Here is a 23094-nt window from a genome sequence, read left to right as displayed (position 1 = left end):
CATCCACCAAGAAGCACTCTGTGCCAAGACAGTACAGCTTAGCGATGTGATGAACACTGTTGTGAAAACGGTAAACATAATTCAAGTACGAGCACTCTACCACAGAGAATTTCAAACTTTCTTAACTGACGTTGATGCTGAATATGGGGACCTGCTCTACCATTCAGAAGTGCGCTGGCTAAGTCGCAGCTCCGTGCTTCGGCGGTTTTATTCTCTGAGATCAGAGATCGACCAGTTTTTGAAAGAAAAGGACCGACCTCTTCACGAGCTGAGTGACCCTCTATGGTTGGCAGACCTGGCGTTTTTAGTTGATCTCACTGAACACCTCAACACACTCAACAAAAACCTACAAGGCAAAGACCAACTCGTACCGCAGCTTCACGCACACATGAAAGCATTCTGTGTGAAGCTCCGACTGTTTGAGGCACAGTTGCGCACCTTCAATGTCGCGCACTTCCCCACATTGTCCGAAATCAGATCTGCGTTTCCAAAGGCCGATCTCACTGATAAAAAGGGGAAATATGTGTCTGTGATCACATCTCTCATGACAGAATTTTCTCAGCGCTTCCAAGATTTTTCTACCATTGAGAACGATATCAAGCTGTTCGCGACTCCCTTCATGATAAATGCAGAAGAAGTGGAAGAGAGTCTGCAATTAGAACTTATAGAAATGCAGTGTGATGATTCTCTGAAGAATCAACATCAGCTTCTCTCCTTACCTGACTTCTACCGGAGCTTGGAAGAAGCCAAGTTTCCTCTGATGAGACGCCACGCAAAAAGAATGATGAGTCTGTTCGGCTCAACATACATATGTGAACAAACATTTTCTCTGATGACGCTGAACAAAAGCAGATTGAGAACCAAAATGACCAACGACCATCTCTGTGACGTCCTTCGCATCTCAACCACAAAACTGACTCCGGACCTGCCAGCAATCCTGCAGGCCAAAGCGCAACTTCAGTGTTCCCACTGAGCGCAACCGTGTTCCCCTGAGTTCAAAATATATTACACGTTCCATGTGTTATTAAGCCCTATTACTTAATAAATGTAATCATTTTATGTTGATAGCATTTTTAAAACAAATATTAGTTGATCTGTTGACAATCCAAACTTATTTGCATAACAAGCTTGAAATATAGTATATAATTTATTTTATATCCCCACCCCCTCCAGGTCTGTCAAGAAGGACCACCATCCAGAAGCAATCAGAGGCAGCTGTTTTGAGAATGAACTGCCAACCTTTTTTGTTCTAAAAAAAAAAAATCCCATTCATGAAAAGCAGTGTTGTAGGCTGATTGATTTAGTTTACTTAAATAAACCAGGTGAGGCAATACGTACTTCATCTCGAGTGAGTGGCCCGGCTGTTTGTGTATTTTATCGCATATGGCCCTTGGTGAAAAAAGTTTGGACACCCCTGTCCTAGAACATGGAACACGAACTATTATTAATTAGCATAGTTTATTTCTTTTATAATGGCACTTAGAGGCCTCAACAAAGATCAGGCTCTGATTGTGCTAGGTGCTGTACATGAACCTAATAAGCATCCCCACTATAGCAGTAACTTTGAAACACAAGATGAGAAATGTATACTAAGTGTACCAGATACACTCTGAGTTTGTTAAACCTTGCAGTGTGTGGTTGCTATGTAGTTAGGAGAGATTACTTTTGTGTTATTTATGCTTCAGAACATCACAGATGTCATTTCAAAGCTCTTCTTACATTTCCTGTTATATTATATTTGAGATGTACTTTGAAATGGTATTTCCATGATACAATGGTATCAGTTTTCTCATTATTTGCCACTTTAGGCAAGGTTTATTGTCTCTGTTACCTCTAGATATGAAGGGACAAATTTGAAGTCACACTATTTAATGAAAGATTAGCAGAACACCTAAAAAATAGTCATTATAAAAGACAGACTGCAGTTTGATTCTAAGCAATCGTTTTCAATTTACTGTATGAAATAAACCTAGCAACATATTCTGCATGAATGCAAAAACATGAGGTAAAGACGGAAAAAAGACAGAACCAGAAACCAGGAGCTGAAAATAGGTCCCTTCCTATTAAGCCATAATAAACTTTATTCTGATGATAAATCTGGTCCCAATCCTCCTCTCACAGAAGAACGTAGAAAAATGGTGCACACCCAGCTGGCAGAGACTGCCTATCAGAACTAGTTAATATCCATTCTTACAGAGTAATTCTCACTATTTGCTGGAAGAAATCATTTTTAAAATATACAATATCCTCTGGTGATGTGAAAGGACCATAGGGCAGGTGCCAGAGTATGCCATGGAGGGGGGAAAAAAAAGGAGTTACTCACCCCTCGTAAGATGTGTTGCGCATATCCATTGCACTAGGTGTGCATACTCTTCATGCACCAGTGCTGGAAAGTTTTCCCTAGCAGTGCCCTATGGGCATCCGTCATACTCCAAGCTGAGAATATGAAGGGTGGAGCCATCCCACCCATCCTTCAGTTCCTCATACTGGACAGGGCTCGAAAACTGGTAAAGACACCCTGAGGATTGGTGGGGACAGGTGGCCTGGTGCCGGTCTCACCTGGTCCTCTGTGCCTTTCTTATACTTCTTCAGTGCCAGCAAGCGCTCCCGTTTGGTATGCATCTTCTTTAGCCTCTTCTTTGGCACAAGAGATAGTGATCAGTGTCAGGAAGAAGACGGCACCGGGGTGGGGGCAGGGGGGCAACCCACACCGAAAACGATGTACTCAGCATCGAGTCCAACCAGCCTGGTTCCGATGCCAGTCTAAATGCCAACTCTATTAAAAGTGCCCTTAATCTAATGCCCTGATCCTTCTTGGTGCAGGGCCTGAAGCCTTTACAAATTCTGCACCTCTCCGGCATGTCAGCCTCTCCCAAGCACTTCAAGCAGCTCTGGTGCAGATCGTTAACTGGCATAAGCTTCTTACATGAAGCGCAGGGTTTAAAACCTGGAGACCAGGGCATGCCCCATCTCTGGGCCGATTCGCTAAACTTTATACTCTATCTAACACAGCGAGTAAACTAAACTATATACACTAAAGGAACAAGGAAAACCACTGGGTAGAAGAGCTTGCAGTAGCAAGAGAACGTTCCAGCACCATCACAGGCAGTAAGAAGGAACTGAAAGGGAGGGAGACTGGCAGCGCCCTATATACTGGCGCACTTGTGCACCACTGCAGGGGGCACTAGAGCCCACCCTACGGATACCACTAGGGGAAAAATTTCCAGCACCGGTGCATGTGGTGCACATACACCTAATTGGGAATGGACATGAGCAAGCACTCGAAGAAGAAGGATCCTATTCCTTGTGCACCCCAAACTTTCACTGAGGGCCACAGAAGTCTGAGGTGTGCAATAAAAAGCAGGATTGGGATCCTTGTTTGGGAAAAGAAAGCCTAAGTGGCATTAAGCATTATTTAAGTCAATGAGCATTTTGGGCATGCCAAAAAAACCCAAACAGGTTAGTGGACAAAGGAAAAGGTTGGTATAAGCAGCTTCATTATGTACTAGAATGAGGCCCTGATTTGATTGAAATCTCTAGATCCCACTGCACTACAGATAAATAAAATAAATAAATAATAATACAGAACAGAGGGACTATCCTTTCTACCTAGAAGCTGCTTGGGACATTCCAAGATGCATATGGGATTAAACATAAGTTAACCGGTAGTTTAATGTGGAATTAGAAACAGTCTCTTCTGTGTGCTAGACTGTTTTACATCTCAGGCAAACAAAAGATGAAGTAAGTCATGGAGAGGGAAGTACAGAGAAGAGTATTGAAAGGGGAGGAGTGCTGAGGTAGGAGGGGGAAGGGGAGTGGAGTGAGGGAAATGTTAGCTGCTATTTAGCCCAGTGTAGGGAGCTCCCTGGACAGACAGACTTTTGTGGGCTGTACCTGGGGAGCTGTTGGCACTGCTGATCTGAGCAAGACTCTTTGAGCCCAGACTCCCTCCTGAGAGAGACTCCAGAGGCGGGAGGAAGATGAGCACTGTGGGCAAAGTAAGGCAATAGTGTACACTTGTTTGGTGATGATTTCCCAGCCTCTTATTTGATTGCATAGCGTGGGCACATCTTCTCAGAGCGCTATGTCTGCAGGTTCCCCATGCTGCACTCTTCCTTTGCAACAGGGTGGCACAGAGGGCAGTGCTCTCAAGGATCCCCACCCCCTATGTCCTGTTCAGGGCACTGGAGAGCACAGTAAGTGGACAGTAAAGTAAGGGATGCTGCAGGCTTGTGTTCTCTTGATTTCACTGGGAATTTTGGGAGAAAATGGATCACACCGTTCGGATGGAGAGTAGCGGGGGTCAGGCTGAGAGCAATACCCCTGGGCTGCAGTATGAAGAATGGGCACCACTGGGCAGAGGGGCTGTTTCTGAAATTAAAATGCACAAAAAAGGGTTTTTATTAAATCCAACCTTAAAAATATTGGACTAAGAGAAAAAGCAGCAAATCAGTGAATAAAATACGTTCCTGGTATGTGCGCCACTTTGATGTATGCCATGGTTTAATTTTTATTCCCTATTATTTTGTTGTACGGCTTACCCTGGTCAGAAGTATAACCGTTTCCCTGCAATGTTAGTATGAATTATAGTATATGAATGTTAGAGAACTAGGGTGAAGTACAATATATGGGGCCCAATCCTCCAGACTTTATTTCAGCATTATTTGTGATTACTTGGTTAGCATTGACAATATATTTTGCACACTGCAAATCAGAATGGTGTACAGCCTCGAGTCTGCCAGAAATCTGTTTGGTACACTGAGGAAGGGGTGGGGCAAACATGGCTTGGAACAGCTCATAGGGGCCATTACATCAGTGGAAAATGCTAAAATGCAGAGCACTCCAGCCATGCCCCCTCCTGCCCTAGGCAAAACCCCCAAAACACTGTTCCATCCCTGTCCTGAGTAATACAGAAGCAACATATCAGCCCCTTACAGCCCTTTTGTGCCACTCTAGAAGCCCAAAGGAACCAGAGTATGGACAAGAGTTCACACTCTAAGGGTCTGATCCTGCATACATTTATAAGTGAGTAACTTTATTTATGTGACTTCAGTGGGAGTGCTCACAGGAGTAGAATTATTCACATGCACCAGTGTTTGCAGGAGCAGGGTCTAAAGGGATAGGGCACACTGCCAAAACTGGAGGAGGAAATAACTTAGAGTTTGCTTGCTTTGTTTTCTATATTATGATGATTAATACTACAGTCTCAGTCCTCACGAGCATTGTGGCTGAAATGTTTTTCAGTGGTACCTCAATGAGAATAGGTGGTAACCTGCTGAACTAGGAGAAGATAGGAAACATGCATGCATAAGGGAAAGCTTCCTTCAACTTAAATGCAAGCAGGATCTTAAGCAAGATTAGCAGCTACATCTAATAAATTATTTTACAAGACACACTCATTCCATTAACAATGTTCACATTCACATTTCTCCATGAAACTGTACATTTCAGTCAAATACATAATACTTACAGGGAGAGTTATGATGAAATACTGGATGGTGGCAAAAAGAAAAAACCACAGGACTATGGTTGCTAACTGAATGCGAGATTCCATTCCTGACAGTTATAAACATCTAGTTACACTGGAAGCCAACAGGTATACATTGCAACAAACTGTGCTTGAGGCTGTTCCACAGTAAACCAGAACCCTACCTTAAATAGTAGTTAGAAGAGAAATTAAATTAGGACTGCCGTTGAGTTAATGTTAATTGTTCTATTAATTAATTGAACAATCGTTCAGTCCGACGATTAGATTATTCCCCTAAAAGACCTTGTAGCTATGTCTACGTAGCAGCCTGAAATTCTGCAGTCCAGAAAATATTGCTTTAATTTGGCTGTATATTTGAATTCTGTATCTGTTTTGTAAATTACAATTTAAGATTTAAAGGATGAAAGCTAAATTGAAAGCCTCCAATTCTCAATTTCCATCAAACCTAATAGAATCTGGATTAAAATTCTATGTGAAAAGATGATCATATACAGATACAATATAGTCTCTCTTTTTAAAATACTAACATGCCCCCCTCCCCCATTACCATAGCATCTGAGACCCAGATCCACAAAGGAACATAAGCACCTAAACCCCAGATGTAGGCTCCACTGCAATCCACAAACCCCCCTAAAGTTCTTCTTAACCCTGAAGGTGCCTAAACTCACTCAATGCCTACATTTTTTGCTATAAAATTTCCCTAGGTGCTTAAGTTTTTTATCTCCGAGCATCTGCACTACACCTCACTCTAGGAATCTGGATGCTTATTTCATGCCTGAGCCCCAGCAAGATCCTCAAACCAGGTGAAGATAGGCATTCCCTGCCTATCTTACTATGGGATCTGATCTTTAGTGCATGGTACAGGATCTACATGTTAGTGTATGGCATGTTAGAGTGCTGTAGATTTATACCCCAACTAGCCATGCACTAAATCGCCATGTGGACAAGTCTTTACTCTGATTAGGGCACTCTCTTAGAAGGTAGAAAACCCAGGTCCTGCCACCCTGCTCCAAAGACTGATTAATTATTTATCCAAAGTGGAACAGCTTCAGCAGGAGTCTGTGGCAGAACTGATTTCAATGAGAGCAAAGTCTGTTCCACACTGCTGTGATAGAAACTGTTGGTAAGAGTCAATGTCACTTGTAAGCCAGACAAGAGAAAACATAGAGAACCTCAGTTGAAAGGGTGTTGTGTTTATTTATGAAGACTGAAAACATAAATAGATCAGAAAATCTCATGCTCAAGTGAAGCAGTCCATATTTCTAGTCCTTTACACCCTGCATAATTCTCTGCTTCTCCACGGAGGGACACCACTTCTGCAGTGGGATCCTAGATTGCTGCACCTGAAGTGCCACAGTGATTTCTTCTGCCTCCTACCTCCCTGCATTATTTCACAGTCTCAGTTCTGCCCAGGACACTCATGTCATTACCCATGAAGGCAGCCTTTTAAAAGTATCTTACTTTTATACACCCCAGTGGCATACCGTGGGTCTCTGGCACCCGGCGGCCAATACTTGTATTTGCATCCCACCCCCCAGTTGGCAGCAGCATCCCGTGGGGGAGGGGGTGTCTGTGGGCCCATTTCCCGCTCTCCCGCACTCCCCCCCACCATTGTGGGGGCGGTGGGGAGCGGGAGTGACAGGGGCAGCTGACCCCTGGCTGCCCGGCGGTGGGGCGGAGGGTTGCCTGGCCCCTGCACGGCCAGGGTCCCCGCAGCTCCCTCGTTGCGCCCAGTTTGGGGGCGGAGGGGCTGGGAGGATGAGAGGCAAAGGGGTGGATCAGCACAGCCACCCGGGATATCAGAAGGGGGCAGCTCCTCCTCCAAGGGCCTGGCCAGTGCCCCCCAGGCCAGCTCCTGGGGACATGGCCCCCTCCTGTTCCCCCACCCTCGGTACGCCACTGATACGGCCCATTCATCATTGCCTCATGTCATGGATCTGGTCAAGCTCTTTGTGCTGGATACTTGCCAGGCAGCTGTGAGGGGATCCAAATGCTGAATCTCACATGCCTTAGCTAACTAGGGCGGTCCCTGGCTTTGGGCCTCTTGGCAAGCACTCCTGCTGCAGGCCTCATGTCGGACACCCTCTCGGTAGTGGGGACCCTGCAGCCCAACTGCCTAGGCCCTGAATGTAGTGCAGTCTCCCTCAAGCTTTCACATCCCCACTTGCACATTACCCAGATCCCACCCCAGGGGTGAGCTTTCTGGTGTACAGCTCACCTCTTCAGGGGTACCTGATAATGAAAGCCAACAGACACCCAGACAGATTTTGCAGGGGATTCTAAACACCGAGAGGCATTACGTCATACAACAATTTTGTAATATCAAGCAGAATTCATCAGTTGTACATAGACAGAGCCCCCTAATTGTCACACCCTGCACCTTGCACTTTCTTGTACAGCATTGCAGAGCGAGTGAAGAGTGGGAATAAAATGCTACCATTCTGACCTGGTAGCATTTTACATGACTTTGCACTCAAATTGTGCTGATGTCAATTACTACATAAGGTGCAGGACAACAGTCAATCAAGCCAGTAGGCTGAAATCCACACTTCTGTGCATAAGGCCAACCAGAGGTGACCCGTGCCTGCTGATTGAGGGGGGGAACGGGGGTCAGAGTGAGGGCAGCTGGCTTCAGCAGTGTTACTGAGCATGCTCAGTCTGTGTGAGCATGCTCAGTACAAGTCAAGCAGCAAATCTGGGAGCATATGACCCCACATGCCTTCCCCGCCACATGTCACCTCTGAGGCCAGCACAAGACCCACCCGCCACTTAAATCCCAACTAAAACCTAATCCCAACTCTGTCCTGTTCTGTCGCACAGCCCGAACCCTAACCGTGAAGGCCTGTGCTGGTCCTCTGCACAGGAATTAATTTCACCCATACGAGTGTATTTTGCAATGGGTTTTAGTAAGACATTCACAGTTCACTCCATTTCTTTAAAAATTCTCAATCATTTAAAATGAGGCAGATTGGCAGCTCTGATTTCTATGCTTCTTAGCTGGCTAAAAGACAAAAAAGTAAAATGTCATTTATAAAAGGTTCACACGCTGACTCAAACACAGTGTCTTTTCTCAGCTATTTTTAAGGACACAACTACCCAGTTCAGGCTGCTCTAATTAGAATGGTGTCTGGACACTGTCACTAGAAATCCTTTTTAAACACCAGTTCATAACTTAGTTAAACAATTTCACTTGGAATACAGGATCTCAGCCAAAAAGTAATAACTCTAAACAGCTAAGGGGTAGATTAGCTAATATTTCTAGTTGTACGTGTTCAAAATAAAAGCCAGGACTCAGTCTTATAATATATGTCAAAAGAACACACAGATTATCATCTTTCCTTCCCAGTGCAGGATTACTCAGATTTTAGGCCATATCCTGACACACAGCAGCCTTAAACTTGACTTAACTCTATACCAGAAGATTCCCTGGTGTAGGTGAGTCCCCAGGCAGTGTAGGGGGTATGTCCAGGTGTGACCTGGGGAGGAAGTGTGGCTAGAGCATCACTGTGCTCTGGATAACCCTAGCTGCAGAGTGGTTCCTGCCTTTCATTCATTCAGCTTTTTTTTCAAATTTAATTTCCTTCTTGCCGATTGTCAGTGGCCAAAGTAACATGCTTTGTATGTATACAAAGTGGATGTACGCACTATTCAGTGGCATGCTGTGTTTTCACTAAATCTTCACAAGCAGGATTCTGTGGGTTTCCATGGCTCTGTTTCAGCCCTGATAATGGGCCCTGTCCTTCAGTTCTTACTCATTCAAGACTTCAGTGGGAGCTTTGTCTATGTCAGGACTGAGAGATGAGGAGCTCTAACAGCTACAGTAAACAGAAAGTTATTGGCACACAATGGGCCAAGATGCTACTAAAATCACAGATACTAATGAACACACACATTACATGCTTACAATACTATAGATTTCTTTCTAAAAACCTGGGGGAGGGACCCAGGCCTGCCCACTCCGAGTCCCGGGCCAGGAACCCTGTGTGTGTGGCAGCCTTCCACTGCATCTCTCCCACAATTCCTCCATGGATTTCCCTGGCCCACTTCCCTGCAGCCTCAGTACCTTCCCCCCTTGCTTCAGGGCCTTTGGCTCTGCTGAGTCCCAGCAGCCAGCCACTGCTCTGTCCAGGGTGCTCACAGTCCTCCCTCTTCAAACTCCTGAGAGTCACTCTTCTTGCTCTGCAGCTCCCTTTTATACCGGCCTCCTGGGCCGTGACTGGCTGCCATGTAGCCCCTTCCTATTGGCTACCTTTCACTGAACTTCCCCAAGGGCCCTCTTAACCCCTTCCAGGCCAGACAGGATCTATTTTCCATAAACACATGTTGATTTGCATTAATTATATAACTTTCCTTTAATTCGTGCTTAATCAAGTCCCACATCGGATGCTCTATTATCTTGTCAGGACTGATGTCAGGCTATAGTTACCCAGATCATCTCATTTACCCTTTTAAAAATTGGCACAACATTAGCTTACTTCCAGTCTTCTAGAACTTCCCTAGTGCACCAAGACTTATTGAAAATTAACGGTCCATTAAGCGCCTCAGCCAGCTCTTTTAAAACTCTTGAATGCAAGTTATCTGGACCTGCTGATTTAAAAATGTCTAGTTTTGGTAGCTTTTGTTTAACATCCTCCAGATATACTAGTGGAATGGAAAGAGTGTTATCATCAATATCTGATGAGGATATATCATCTCTTTTTTCCCCAAATGGAGAAAAAAAATATTGATTGAACACACCTGCCTTTTCTGCATTATTATTGATAATTCTATCATTTCCATCTAATAAAAAGACGAGTTTCATTGTCAAAATTATTTTTGTTCCTAACATATTTTAAAAGCTCCTTATTGTCCTTAACTCTGTTAGCCATAGATTTTTCCTTGTGTCCCCTTGCTTCCCTTATCAATTTTCTACAATTCCTAACTTCTGATTTATCTTCATTACTATGAACCTCCCTTTTCTTCCATGTTATACATTTTTTATTTTTCATTTATTTAAACTGAATTATTCTTGATTTGCCCCAGGATGAATGAGATCAGAATCAGGCTCTTTATTTTTCAAAATGCACTGTAAAGAGTGCAATAAAGTAAAATCTCTAAAACTGAAATATACTTACTCCTTCCTTTTCAAGGTTATTAAATGCAAGGCAGCCATTGCCTGGGAAGCAGGGAATCCCTTTTCTATTGAGGAGGTTGAAGTCGCCCCACCCAAGGAACATGAAATTCGAGTTAAGGTAAGTCATCTAGATTGACACTAGTGTAAAATTGGAGTAGCGCAGCAGTGAAGGGCTATTACATTTAAAAGAAGCAGATAAAATTCACCAATCTACTCTGGCTGTGCAAAGCAGTGATAACCATAAACACAGTTTAACAGCCCATTAAAGCTGGGTTGACAGCTGCTTTGTGTGGCTGAAGTGGGGCAGAGCAGCCAGAGTATACCGTGTTCCCTAATTCACACCAAGGCCTTGTTTATACTAAAAAAAATTATGTCAATTTACAGCCACTGTTATAATTACAGCAGTGGTTGATGTCCATACTGCCCTCCTTGGGTCAGTGCAGTGCGTCCTCACCAGGAGTACTTCCACTCACCTAAGGGACAGTGTGGGGAGCTGAGAACCCCTTTTCAGTTCTCAGCCGGGAACACAGCTGGGCTCCAGCAGCCTGTGGCTTCGCATGTCCCGCTGCAGACAGGAGCTGGGAACAGCCACCTTAGCTTTCTTGTTAATTTCACACTCCAGCAGAGAAGTGAAATTGACAAGAATGACAGTCCCTCCACCCCTGTATTTGACAAAAGCCCTACTCCTCTTGTTGAGGTTGTTTTATTTTGTCGAAAAAACAGGGCAGTTTTGTCGATTGGGGGGGGGAGGGGAGGGATGACTGCAATGTGTACACCAACACTGTTTTGTTGACAAAAGCTGATTTTTTCAGCAAAACTCTCTAGTGTAGATCAGGCCCGAGAATATTTTGGAATTACATGTCTCCATAAAGAGGGCATTCAAACATTTATTTTCTACTGTATAGAATGGTTGGGTCATGCAAAACCACAATACTAATGATGCTCCAGTGATTAGTATTATCAGGGCAATAGTTCAGACTTCCCATCAAACTTGGTGGTATTGCAATGGTAACAGCAGCTCTCTAATTTGACTCAAGTCGCAGCTGTAATTCTCCATTATCAGCCTAGAGTGTAAATGTAACGGTGTTACTGCCTTTGCAGATTGTTGCCACGGGGGTGTGCAGGAGTGATGCTCATGCTATAAACCCCAGTTTTAAGGAGGGTCTTTTTCCAGTCATCCTGGGCCATGAAGGGGCAGGAATTGTGGAGAGCACTGGACCAGGAGTAACTAAATTTAAATCAGGTACTGTGATATTACCCATACCATTGCAGCATCAGGGCCTTATTCGCCACTCTGACACAACAGCTGTATGTTGGTGTTACCCTGCTGAAGTCAATGATTTCTACTGGTATAGACTGCTGAAACCAGGGTAGAAGTTTAGTTATAATTAAATTTCGCTGTTTATAGATTGTGAGGGATAAAATGCAATGGGATGAAGCATTTTGTCTCCAAAGTTATCCATTATGCCAGAAGACATGGTGCTAGTAAATTTGTTTTTAAAAAGTACACAAACTGAACTTTGCCCTCCACCCAAAAAATGTGACAAGGGGATAGTATTACTCTCTGTAAATACATGGGGGGCAAACACAAAGGAGGATTTAAGCTGAAAGACAATGCTGGCACAAGAACAAATGGGTATAAACTGGCCTTGAACAAATTCAGGCTGGAAACGAGAAGAGGTTTTCCAAGTATCAGAGGACTGAGGTTATGAAACAGCTTCCCAATAGTTGTGGGGGCCAACAATTTAATTAGTTTTAATCAATAGAGCTGGACAAATTTGTGAATGGGATTGCAGGACAAGGTTGCTTGTGATGATAGGGGGAAAGGCTTAGCAGCTCTGATGGTCCTTCCTAAAATCGCATGCTTCAGAGCTTCAGCCGGCCCCCTGAAGAGGTCAGGAAGGGATTTCCCCCTCCCAGTGTATTCGTGGGGAGTGCCTCCTTATTCTGAAACAGCAGAGATGGCTGCAGCAGGATATGGGACCCTGGACAGGATGGCCCAGTACTAACTGGCATTTTTATTTTGTTTGTTTTTGACTTCCTCTACAGCGTGGGGTGCAGATCACTTACCCAGGTTCATCTGGGTAAATCTTGCTTAATCAATTCCTTGCTATTGCAGGGGCCTTGGGCACTGATGCATCTCAGTCCCTCCTACTCTCTGCCTGCAACACATAACAGTGTAGTCTCCTAAGGGCTATAATATTTTGGTCTACTTATGGTTGTTGGATTTAGTATGTGGATATGGGGGTTGGTGATCTGTGATATACAAGAGGTCAGGCTAGATGATCTGGTGGTCCTGTCTGACTTTGGTCCCTAGGAGTCTGTGACAAGCAGTAACTTTGATATGGATAATGGAGATACGATTGCAATCGTTTAGGATTTGTGAAGGAAAGACCACAAAGCAATTCACATGGATGCTACTGAAGATATGTCACTCTCAGTTATTATACACAGAAAGAACAGGGAAAAAATATTCAACTGGAGAGTAAATTAGAAATGGAAACTTATGCTGCCTAGCCAAAGAACTCTCAGTATATTTAGATTGAACAGACTGGCCTCCACTGCACCTGTTATTGAAACACCCAAGTTCTATTCTTTCCTTTCTCTCTCTCCCTCCCCTTTTTTTCTTAAGTCACTTATCCAGCATCTTTTCTCCACCCACAAGTTTGAAAGAACAGTTTCTGAAATTGATGCCCTTGTGCCTAGCTGGCAACAAGTGATTTATAAGTGTCACCAGGGCTGTCACTTCTCCCTGGATCTAAAGCACACGCTGCCCCGCCCCGTCTCAGGCAACGAGATGTATTCTTTAAACAGAAGTTAACAAACGAACGGAGCACGGTGCTAACTCAGCTCTTGACCCTAGGCTTCGGAGCCACCCCTCCCCACAATCTCTGGCACTCCAGCTCCTGGCAACCTCCACTTCCCCGCCTTCAGCAGCAGCAGCAGGGCTGCTTCCCTGAGCCCCTTACCTTAGGGACCCACCACAGAGCTAGCACCACTGCAGTGCAGCAGCCTCCTCAGGGCTCAGCCTGTCTCAATCTTTCCTTCTCCCAGCTGCCTGCCTACTAGCAGCCCTTTATAGGCCCGGCCCCAGCTGTAGCCCAGACCTCTTTAATTATCTGGATTGGGTTTACCTGCTCCAGCCCAGGGGGCGCTGGTCTCACTCTGTCCACAGAGACCAGCTGCCCTGTGACAATGAGCAAAGCAGGCAGCTCTTCCCTCTCCCAGCTGACAATCAGCTATTGTTGTAATGCAGTCAGGCTTTTCCATTCCCCTCTCTAACCTCTGGGGCGCTTCATTTTGGTGTTGGTTTTGGTTGTTTTGTTTTTACACAGCAGACAGTGATGCAATCTCCTCTTTTCTGGCTTGCTGCATCACTATCCTCAGTTCATCCAAAATGTGACTGCTAAAATTATCTCACCCTCTTTGAATTCCTCCACTGGTTCCCATGTGCCTACCAAACAGAATTTAAATTTCTTGTCCTCACCTTCAAGGCCCTATCTCACTCAGTTCTGGCTTCCGTCTATCTCACCCCTTGCCTTCCTCTGATTATGCCAGTCTCTGTGCTCTGCCGCTGTCCGACTCCCAGCCCTGAGGCTTTGCCTCGCTGCCCAAAAGACACGGAATGTCCTCTTCATTGCAGCACACCAAGCCACCACCTCCCCACTCAAGTCCTTCCTAATGGCTCACAAGAAGCACGCACTGGAAATCAATTAATAACTAATAATAAAAATCACTCCCTTTCGTGGGCTGCCCACTGCATCCTGTTTCCTCGGTATACACTCTTCAGGGAAGGGACTGTTATTTTGCGTTTTGTACAGCGCCCGGTTGATACAGTCCCAGCCTGGAAGAGATGTAGAGCTGCTCCCGTTCCTAGTGTGTGATATGGAGTATAAACAACACCTCGATTATTATTCTGCTGAGCTATTCACAGAATCACAAATGGTGTGGAAAATAGAAATTCAGTGCAATATGGAGTAAGTAATGCTGTTAGAAACAGTCAATCTTGTGAGCTAAGATATTTCATGTAATATTTAACATCTGAGGCAAACCAGAGGTTGAGTAACTAACTGAGAATTAGATATATATAGGGCCCAGTCCTACAGGTGTTCCAAGAATGGAGAACTTGCAAGGCTGGCCCTATGAGACTGAAAAAAACAACAGCAATTTTTGTAATAACTTTAAGCAAACAATATCTAATAAATATTGATTTTCCTAGGTGACAAGGTTATCCCACTCTACATGCCTCAGTGTGGCCAATGCAAGTTCTGCTTGAGTCCAAAGACCAACCTTTGTGAAAAGATCAGGTAGGAATTGCAAATATTTTCCCGGCAGAGAGCAGTAGGAGAGGCTTTTCCATTGGGCAACGGCTGGGGAGAGGCTGCAAGGCAATCATGGAGGCACTTATAGTTCCATGATTCTCTGTCCAGCTTCACTCTGGGGACAGCTGTAACTTTCATGTGCTGCGATAGACCATCCATCTGCTAGAGGTGGCTGAAGAACAGCATGCTGCAGCCTTGCCTTATCCCTCCAGCCCCTAACATGTCTCTTACACTGTGGTGAGAAGGATGATACATTTCTTTATGCCCATATGGGTTTCCCCGCATACCAGGGCAGGACAGATGCAGGGGCTTTCCTCTCCCTTTCTGTGTCAAAAGGAGTTGGGTCAAAGAACACGACACTTTCTAGGCATCTTATTTGATAGACACTTAGAAAGTGTAATGAATACAGTATTGGTGTTTGCAAGCTTTTTTATTCAAGCAGTAGCCCCAGGAGATTTATTCTCGAGTATCTAGTTTAAAAACCTGAATGTTAGGAGCAAAGTGGTATGCTAATCTAGCAGAGGGGAACATGTAGAGACCCCAGTTAAAATCCTTGCTCAGGACAGAGAGTGAATCTGATGGTTGGTCTCCTCCTAAACTCTACTGTTCACACATTACAAAGACCAACTCACAATTTGGCAAAATTGACAATCTTTGTGCAAGTGGAGCCCATGACTGGAGTAGCAGAGGGCTAGTCAATCAGAGTAGGGGGACACTGACAGCAGGGGACAGCAAAGTATAATTCCATTCTGGTTGTTATCATCATCTCCCTAGCAAAATTAAAACACCTATTTCTGATCAAGACCTGATGCCCGATGGTACCAGCAGGTTCACCTGCAAAGGGAAGCAGATTTACCACTTCATGGGAACTAGCACCTTCTCTGAATACACCGTGGTAGCAGAAACCTCTCTTGTCAAAATCGATGCTGCTGCTCCTCTGGAGAAAGTCTGTCTGATTGGCTGTGGATTTTCCACTGGTTATGGGGCTGCCATCAATACTGCCAAGGTGAGTTAATTAAGGCCCAACTCCTACTCACCATATTAACATGAATAGTCCCTTCAATTTCATTTTAGGAACTTGACCCATGATTATAATAAATTCAGTAGGTCTACTCACATGACAAAGGTTAATTTAAAAAAAGAATATGCTCTTCTAGAACATTAGCCTTAACCATTTTATATGATACATATATACATACGCATGTATAATGTAAAATAATTTAATTAAAAAGTTTTATTCAGTGTATTAGTATTTTTATACAGCCTTTTAATGTATTTTAAAAACAAAAGTGTGCTTGATTGTTTACATATAACCTCAGTTTCAAGTTTCCACATTTCGGGTGTTAATTAATGGTAATGAACCCTAAGCCAACACACGAAGTTACATTTGAGAGGTATGGTCTGGGTGAGTCATGAATTGAAGGCCTTGATATCAAACACACAAGAAGTGGATCATTTCTTATATTTTTCAAACAGTAAAAACGCTATGGCCACACCCAACCTGTGCCTTTGCTGTGGCTTATTGACATGAGCCTGAGATCAGAGAAAAATATTTAGAAAGCCATTCATAACCTTTCTTACTATTGCAGGTGGAACCAGGGTCTACCTGCGCTGTCTTTGGCTTGGGAGGAGTCGGCCTGTCAGCGGTCATGGGCTGTAAAGCTGCCGGAGCATCTCGGATCTTTGCAATTGACATCAACAAAAATAAATTTTCATTGGCGAAAGAGTTAGGAGCCACTGACTGCCTCAATCCTCAGGATTTCAAGAAGCCCATTCAGGAGGTTATAACGGAAATGAATGATGGTGGTGTCGATTTTGCCATTGAATGCATCGGTAATATCGCTGTCATGGTATGTGTCATGTTCTTCTATACCAGATATGGACTGGTCACAGAGCTTGCTTATACACACCAGATGTGTTAGCCTTTAATGCTATGCCAAGTATGGCTAAGGTTAGCTTTAAATAAAGTATTTTACACTCCCTGCCACCTAGTGTGGCTGAATAGTATAGCACAGTTTAGCAGTCCATTACAGTATTATATTATGGTCTAGATCTGTGCTCTGATGCAGAGGTGATAGGCATAATATGAACACTTAGATGGGATAAACAGTTGGCTACACAGATTGTTGTTTTGATGAAAAACATAGTAATAATTCACTTAATTCAATTAAAAACCCTCCAAATGTTATGTTCTAAAGATCCTCCCAATAACTGTCTCCCCCAGTGGCTCTTCCCAATATGGCATATTCTGAACATGGAACTTAGAAGAATAAAGTTGCTAACATGAACTGTCTATGGGCTGTGCAGTGGCTTTACAGAGGTTACAGGAGAGTGCACTTCCCTACCCGTAACTTCCTGAGGTATTGTTTCTGAGGCAAGCAAAATGTCCCGGGGAGCTCATATGGCACCCGATGCTGCTGCTCCTTTAATGAAGAGGAGGAGACCGGCCTTTTTTGGGGGATGGGCCTTAGCATGGCCTTTGCTGTCAGAGTTTCCCTCTTCTTTCAAACCTGAAGTACAAGTAACAAGATTGTGTCTCTATGCAAGGGCCAGGAACAAAGAGGTCCTTCTGCCCTCTTCCTTGCTTCCTGGCACTTCGCTCTTTGCAGGTTTGTGATCTTGCAACACATCTTCATCCAGCCACTGCATCATATGAAAACCCAAAGGCAACCTCACCTATTCCCACCAGATGCCAATTCAGACACTGCCCATCCCGCTCTATGGGAAAGGGAACCATATGAGCAAACCATAACATATCTGTACAAAATCATTTCCATTCAGCATCTTCTCCAGTTCTCACTAGCTGCCCCAATAAACAAGGTCTCCAAATCAGGCAACAAATTTGTAACCTCCACTCAAGCTGAACGTATGTTCTCCTCACCTTTATATGCTGCCTCCAGCAGGATTCCTATAAAGTTATCCTATACAAACTTTTGGAATTGTAGATATTCAGATAGTGCCATTTCACAAGCCAGAAAGCATCAAAAAGAAATTTATTAAATTACACAATCTTTTTTCTTGGTAATTATTTAATAACTTCTTAGTACTGACTTAACCCATGTGTACTGGTACCAAGTATGCCACAGAGCTGCAACATTTATCTTTTTCTCTCCCAGCAAAGTTTTGGATTCAGGAGTTAAGAAATCATGGAACAGCCTCTATAAACCAAATTAATGTGTCACATGAAGTACTAACGTTTACAAGAATATGATTCCAGGGCCAAATTTGGGTTCTACTCAACCCAATGAGAGTTTTGCCATGGCCTTTATTGGAATCAGGATTTGACTTTTAATTAAAATGAAATAAGACTGAACTACTAAAACAAGCATAATTACTGTAAAAGATCGTAGTGTTTAAGACAGGTGATCATGGTATTTTTTAGGTAAGGCTAAACACCGTACTGACTTTTTGGAGGGCAGAGAGTTCATGCAATCTTTCTGCATAATTAGGTTAAATCTTACTACTTTTTTTTTTTTTTTTTGCAAATTTTCAGATCACCTTTATGTCCAGTTGAATTGCAATGATGGGGAGAAACTAGAGATCTGTTCCATCTTTTCATTTTCAAACACACGTATTGCCATGATGAAACTTACCATTTTTCCTGGGGGTTTCTTCTGGCAATTAGTCAGTTTCTGGAGGGTACTTTACCTCTCACCCCATGGGTAGTATTTCTCAGTCCTCTCTCAAACTCCCATTAAAATCCATGGGAGTTGAATGAAACATGAACTGAGCAAGGGCCTAAAGTCTGACCCCACAACAGTAAGGAGTTCATCTTTTGTCCTTTGAATCTGAGTTTGCTTTGTCTTCCAGAAAGCTGCCCTTGAGTGCACCACAGTGGGCTGGGGAACATGTGTGATTGTTGGAGTGGCTATGGGTGAACAATCAATCCCTGTTTCTCCAATGCAGCTGATAATGGGGAAGAAAATAAATGCCACTTTCTTTGGAGGTGAGTTTTCCACATCGTTTAGCTATAAGGAAGGGCTTAGGGTGGAAGAATAGTTACATCCCTCTCATGTGAGGTGGGGAAATATAAACAAAAATAAATCCAATTTAAAAAAAAAAAGTCAATCCAAAATTGCACAATCTTGCCCCTTCTTCAGACAAGCCAAGCCAAGCTATTTGCGGTCTTATATTTTTATTGGAAAAACTATGTTTCCATACACAAGAGACATTTCACAAGGGGAAAATGGGGAGGGGAGGAGAGGTATCTGGAGCGGCTGAATTCTTTGAAAGTTAATAATTCCAAATATCGCAAGCCCAAAGCTAGTATATTCACCCGACCTCTTCATATAGACATGAATCACTGTAATTGTTTTCATTGGAAAGGATTGGAATTCCTGGTCTGTAGGGAGCACTTCACCTCCGGGGCTTCAATCACTACATCAGCAACCTACTGAACCTTCGATCAAGTTCATGGCCCTAACCTTCAAAGACTTCCACGAGCAGATCTATCTGACAAACTGCATCTTCCTCCACAACAAAGATTTTTCATGATAGAAGAAGAAAAAAAAAAAAAAAGCTGAGGAGCACAGTTATTCATAAGAGTCAGACTCACAAGAACTAGAGATCACGCTCTCTCAGCAGCCAGCCCAGTACTGTGGAACACAATTCCTGAAAGGGTCAGGATGATCATGGAACTGTCAATCTCTGAGGAGGCCACACCTCCCGGCCGCTACGTCTTGAGGGGAGGCTTCACCTATAGAGGGGAAATTAGCAGTTTCTGGGCAGCTTCAGCCTAGCTGGGCAATCCCCAAAGCCCTGGGCCCCAACCCTCAGGTGGGGCAAGCAAGCAGTCTGTGGCCCGGACCCGCAATCTGGGCGGGGGTAGGCACAATAAGCAGGCTCTAGCCCGGTCAGGGCGAGCCAGCAGTCTATAGCCCAGGCCCTAAATCATTTTTACTACTAAGAAAAAAGAAACAAAGAACTAAGCCAATCAAATTTTGGAAGAATATACAATTACTTGGTAATTTTATTTTTTATAAAATGAGTGGTAACAGCAGACATGGAAGATAAATTAGCATTTAATTTAACTTGTATAGCAAATTCCCTTAGTGGCATCTGTACCCAACCAGCCTCAATATTTCTGTGTAGGATGCCAAGAACAAATGGGCTCAATACAGACTGCAATTCCTGGGAAAGGATTATGATGAAGAGTTTATAGAAATGCTTTATGGTCAAATGTATGTATTAAGGTCCTTATCTTGCAACTGGCTCCTCAGATTCTAAATATTATATATATTATTTAAAACAAAAGCAAAAAACTGGCATAGGTGGTTTATGATTCAAATTTATTGAAGTATTGTTGGTGATAATCTTGGATACCATGACAAATAGCTTATTAATCTTCAGAAAGTAACGAGGTAACTAAAAAAAAATTAGCACGCTAAACATTCTCTTTGATACTACTGAAGTCATTTGAGCTGTTGTCATACCAAGCAATTTGCAGCGAATACATTTGACAAAAATTAATTGGAGGTATTAAAACTTACCTGATTATTTCTAAATCAGTGATTCCCTGACCAATACTACATTCTTTATGAAGAGCTATGAGATTCTGATTGTGCGCCTCTGGTTATTTCCACTGTTTATAAAAGATCTAACCAAAGTTTGTCCCAATGACAACCAAAAGTTTCAACAGGACAGATCTGCCATTTAGCTAATGATCCTTCTGCTGTTCTCCTTTTGTTCAGCACAAATCCAATGAAATCAATGAACTAATAGGACATATGTTATGATATGTTAGTCAATGCAGCAAGTATATTTCACCTGGATCCGCATGGAATGTTCAGCAACAAGTAACCAGGCAACAGATTGTTATAATTCAGTGACATTATTATACTGATATGATACATTCATAATTCAGGTTTAAAATAATTCATTTTTGTTACATCTATATGTGGCAGACAAGACAAGAAAAGCAGCAGAAAGGACAATGTGAATATTGGTTTGAAACCTCAAGCAATTAAGCAGATATGTGAAAATTATCTATTCTGGCAAGAGCCTATATTCCTGAACCAAAATTCTCTTTTTTATTACTTAGTTATGGAAATACAGCCTGTTTAATTTGGGGGGTTATGTGCTTTGTTGCAGGTTGGAAGAGCGTAGATTCTGTACCAAAGCTGGTATCTGATTATATGGCAAAGAAATTCAATCTGGATGCCTTAGTGACATACACTCTGCCTTTCAACAAAATCAATGATGCTTTTGATCTTATGTATGAGGGGAAGAGGTAGGTTGTTTTCAAGAAATTAAATCAGCCTTTACTCTGCTGATATAGCACCTTTAAAACAAAAAAATCATTTAAAAAAACCAAACAAACCACCAAAAACCTTATTCCTGCTACTCACTTAGCAAAGCACAACTGATTGGATGATCAGACGATATTTTCAAGGGGCTCCCACAGTTTCCTAGTCAGCCTAGTCTACAGAGGAGGACTGAGGGAATAGGAAATCTACATTTGAACAAAATGCTTTCTTATAAACAAAACTAAAATAGCATCAGCAACAAGCAAACAAACTTTTTTTTTAAAAGCTTTTAAGCTACACTTTTGCTGGAAATATTTATATTTATTCCTAAAATATATACTGACTATATTGATAGCATAGCAGTGCGTTCAACTTGTGTAATTTGAAGGGTGCATGTGAGGGGACACTTTAGAAGGGCCAAAGCCACTGGAAAATGTTTGAAAATATTTGCCATCATCTGATACAATCTAGCCTATTGGAAAAGCCAAAAGTTTGTCTTGCCAAGTATTTTAGTGACATTCCTCCACAGAGTTATGTTATTTGTGGCACAGATAGGTTTAGCAAAGAGCAGATGACTCCATCCAAGACAGGGAAACTAGCCCAAATTTCCCTTTACTGTGGTGACAATTTTAAGAGGGACCCCAAAGATCCCCAGTACCCCATCACTACAGTAACATCTGAATCCTAGCACTTCACGCTCCCAGAACAAGAACACTTCTGCTAAGTTGGTTAACCACTGACCAAGGTGGGGAATGGCTGAGGCTTTAAACTGAAGCAGCGATGGAAGGTAAAAAGTGAGCATTGTCCATATGCAGATGCTATGTAAAAATGTTAAATAAAAAGTTATAAACAAACAATACTAATATTTTTTTTTTATTTTCTGTTTGCAGCAACAGAACCATCTTGGTTTTCTAAGGATTCAGCTTAAATTTTTGCAGACTCCCATATGAATTTGAGCCTTATCCTCAACCTGCCTCAATGCTTAACGATTCAATTATCTTTTCTTTACATATTCAGGAAAGTACTTATGTTCAGTACATGACAACATGGAATAGGTAGTAACTAAAAGTCACAATAGACAGTAGCTATAAACACACAGACATATGTGTTGTGGAAATGTATGATAGCACTGCATAACATTTGTATGTGGATGTGCATAAAGTGGGTTACTTTAATGCAACATGCTTTTTTGCTAATGCTGCTATCTGTTACTTTTGATTTGTATACAGCATCTAATCTCATGAAATAATTAACTATGTAAAATGTGTGTCCTATTTTTATGCCAAGAGTTTTTATTCCATCACATTTTTGTTCGTGTCGTCTTGCAAAAGGCTAAAAACAGCCTCAAAGTGACAAAGGGTTAGATCCACAAAGGGATGAGCATTGTAAAGCCCAAATTTTGAGTGCCCTGCCACCCACTGGAGTCTTCAGCCCGGAGTCAGGCACACAGGTTCCTACACAATGCACGGGGAGAGTTAGGTGCCTAAGAAAGGGATTCACAGAAGCCAGCATGCCAAGCAGGGAACTGCTTAAGCTAGCCAGTAGGAAATGTTGAGAAGAAGGGTGTAACCTAAGCCCCCCATCTCACGGGAAGTTAGACACCTAACTCCACTACTAGGGATTCACAGCCATGATCCTTCTTCTGGAATTGAATGCCTAAGCCAGGTCAGGAGGAAAAGGAAAAAACCCAGAGAGTGAGAGACAGACACCCCCACTCTATTATAGCCAATAACCCAGTGGTTAGTGCACTCATCTGAGATGTGGGAGGCCTGTTTTCAAATCTCTTTGTCTGCCTGATTTGGAGCAGCGACTTGAACGTGGGTCTCCCATGTGACAGCAGAGTGCCATAACCACTGGGCTATTAGGCAATCTGGGGTAGAGCTCTCAATCTCTCCTGTTGAAGTTTTGTTCCACTGTGTATAAATA

The 23094-nt window shown here is 43.0% G+C and overlaps 1 protein-coding gene and 1 long non-coding RNA gene across 2 annotated transcripts in view; one reads left to right on the top strand and one right to left on the bottom strand.

The window, feature by feature from the left end:
• LOC137159048 (uncharacterized) overlaps positions 1-23094 on the bottom strand; it is a 38003-nt gene that overhangs the window by 7833 nt on the left and 7076 nt on the right. The gene's annotated exons all lie outside the window — the stretch shown is intronic.
• LOC137159046 (all-trans-retinol dehydrogenase [NAD(+)] ADH4) lies at positions 3905-22655 on the top strand. Its single transcript, XM_067557229.1, has 9 exons — positions 3905-3998; positions 10618-10719; positions 11703-11844; positions 14821-14908; positions 15698-15929; positions 16513-16773; positions 18734-18869; positions 21014-21152; positions 22059-22655. The coding sequence occupies exons 1-9, from the start codon at positions 3981-3983 to the stop codon at positions 22081-22083; spliced, it is 1143 nt and encodes a 380-aa protein (XP_067413330.1). The 5' UTR covers positions 3905-3980; the 3' UTR covers positions 22084-22655.

The sequence above is a fragment of the Emydura macquarii genome, unplaced genomic scaffold (assembly GCF_026122565.2).
Source record: "Emydura macquarii macquarii isolate MOO-44397 ecotype Brisbane River unplaced genomic scaffold, CSIRO-AGI_Emac_v2 contig_1790, whole genome shotgun sequence".
NCBI lineage: Eukaryota > Metazoa > Chordata > Testudines > Chelidae > Emydura > Emydura macquarii.
The sequence above is the reverse complement of the archived record's forward strand: the minus strand, read 5'-3'. Positions and strand labels throughout refer to the sequence as shown.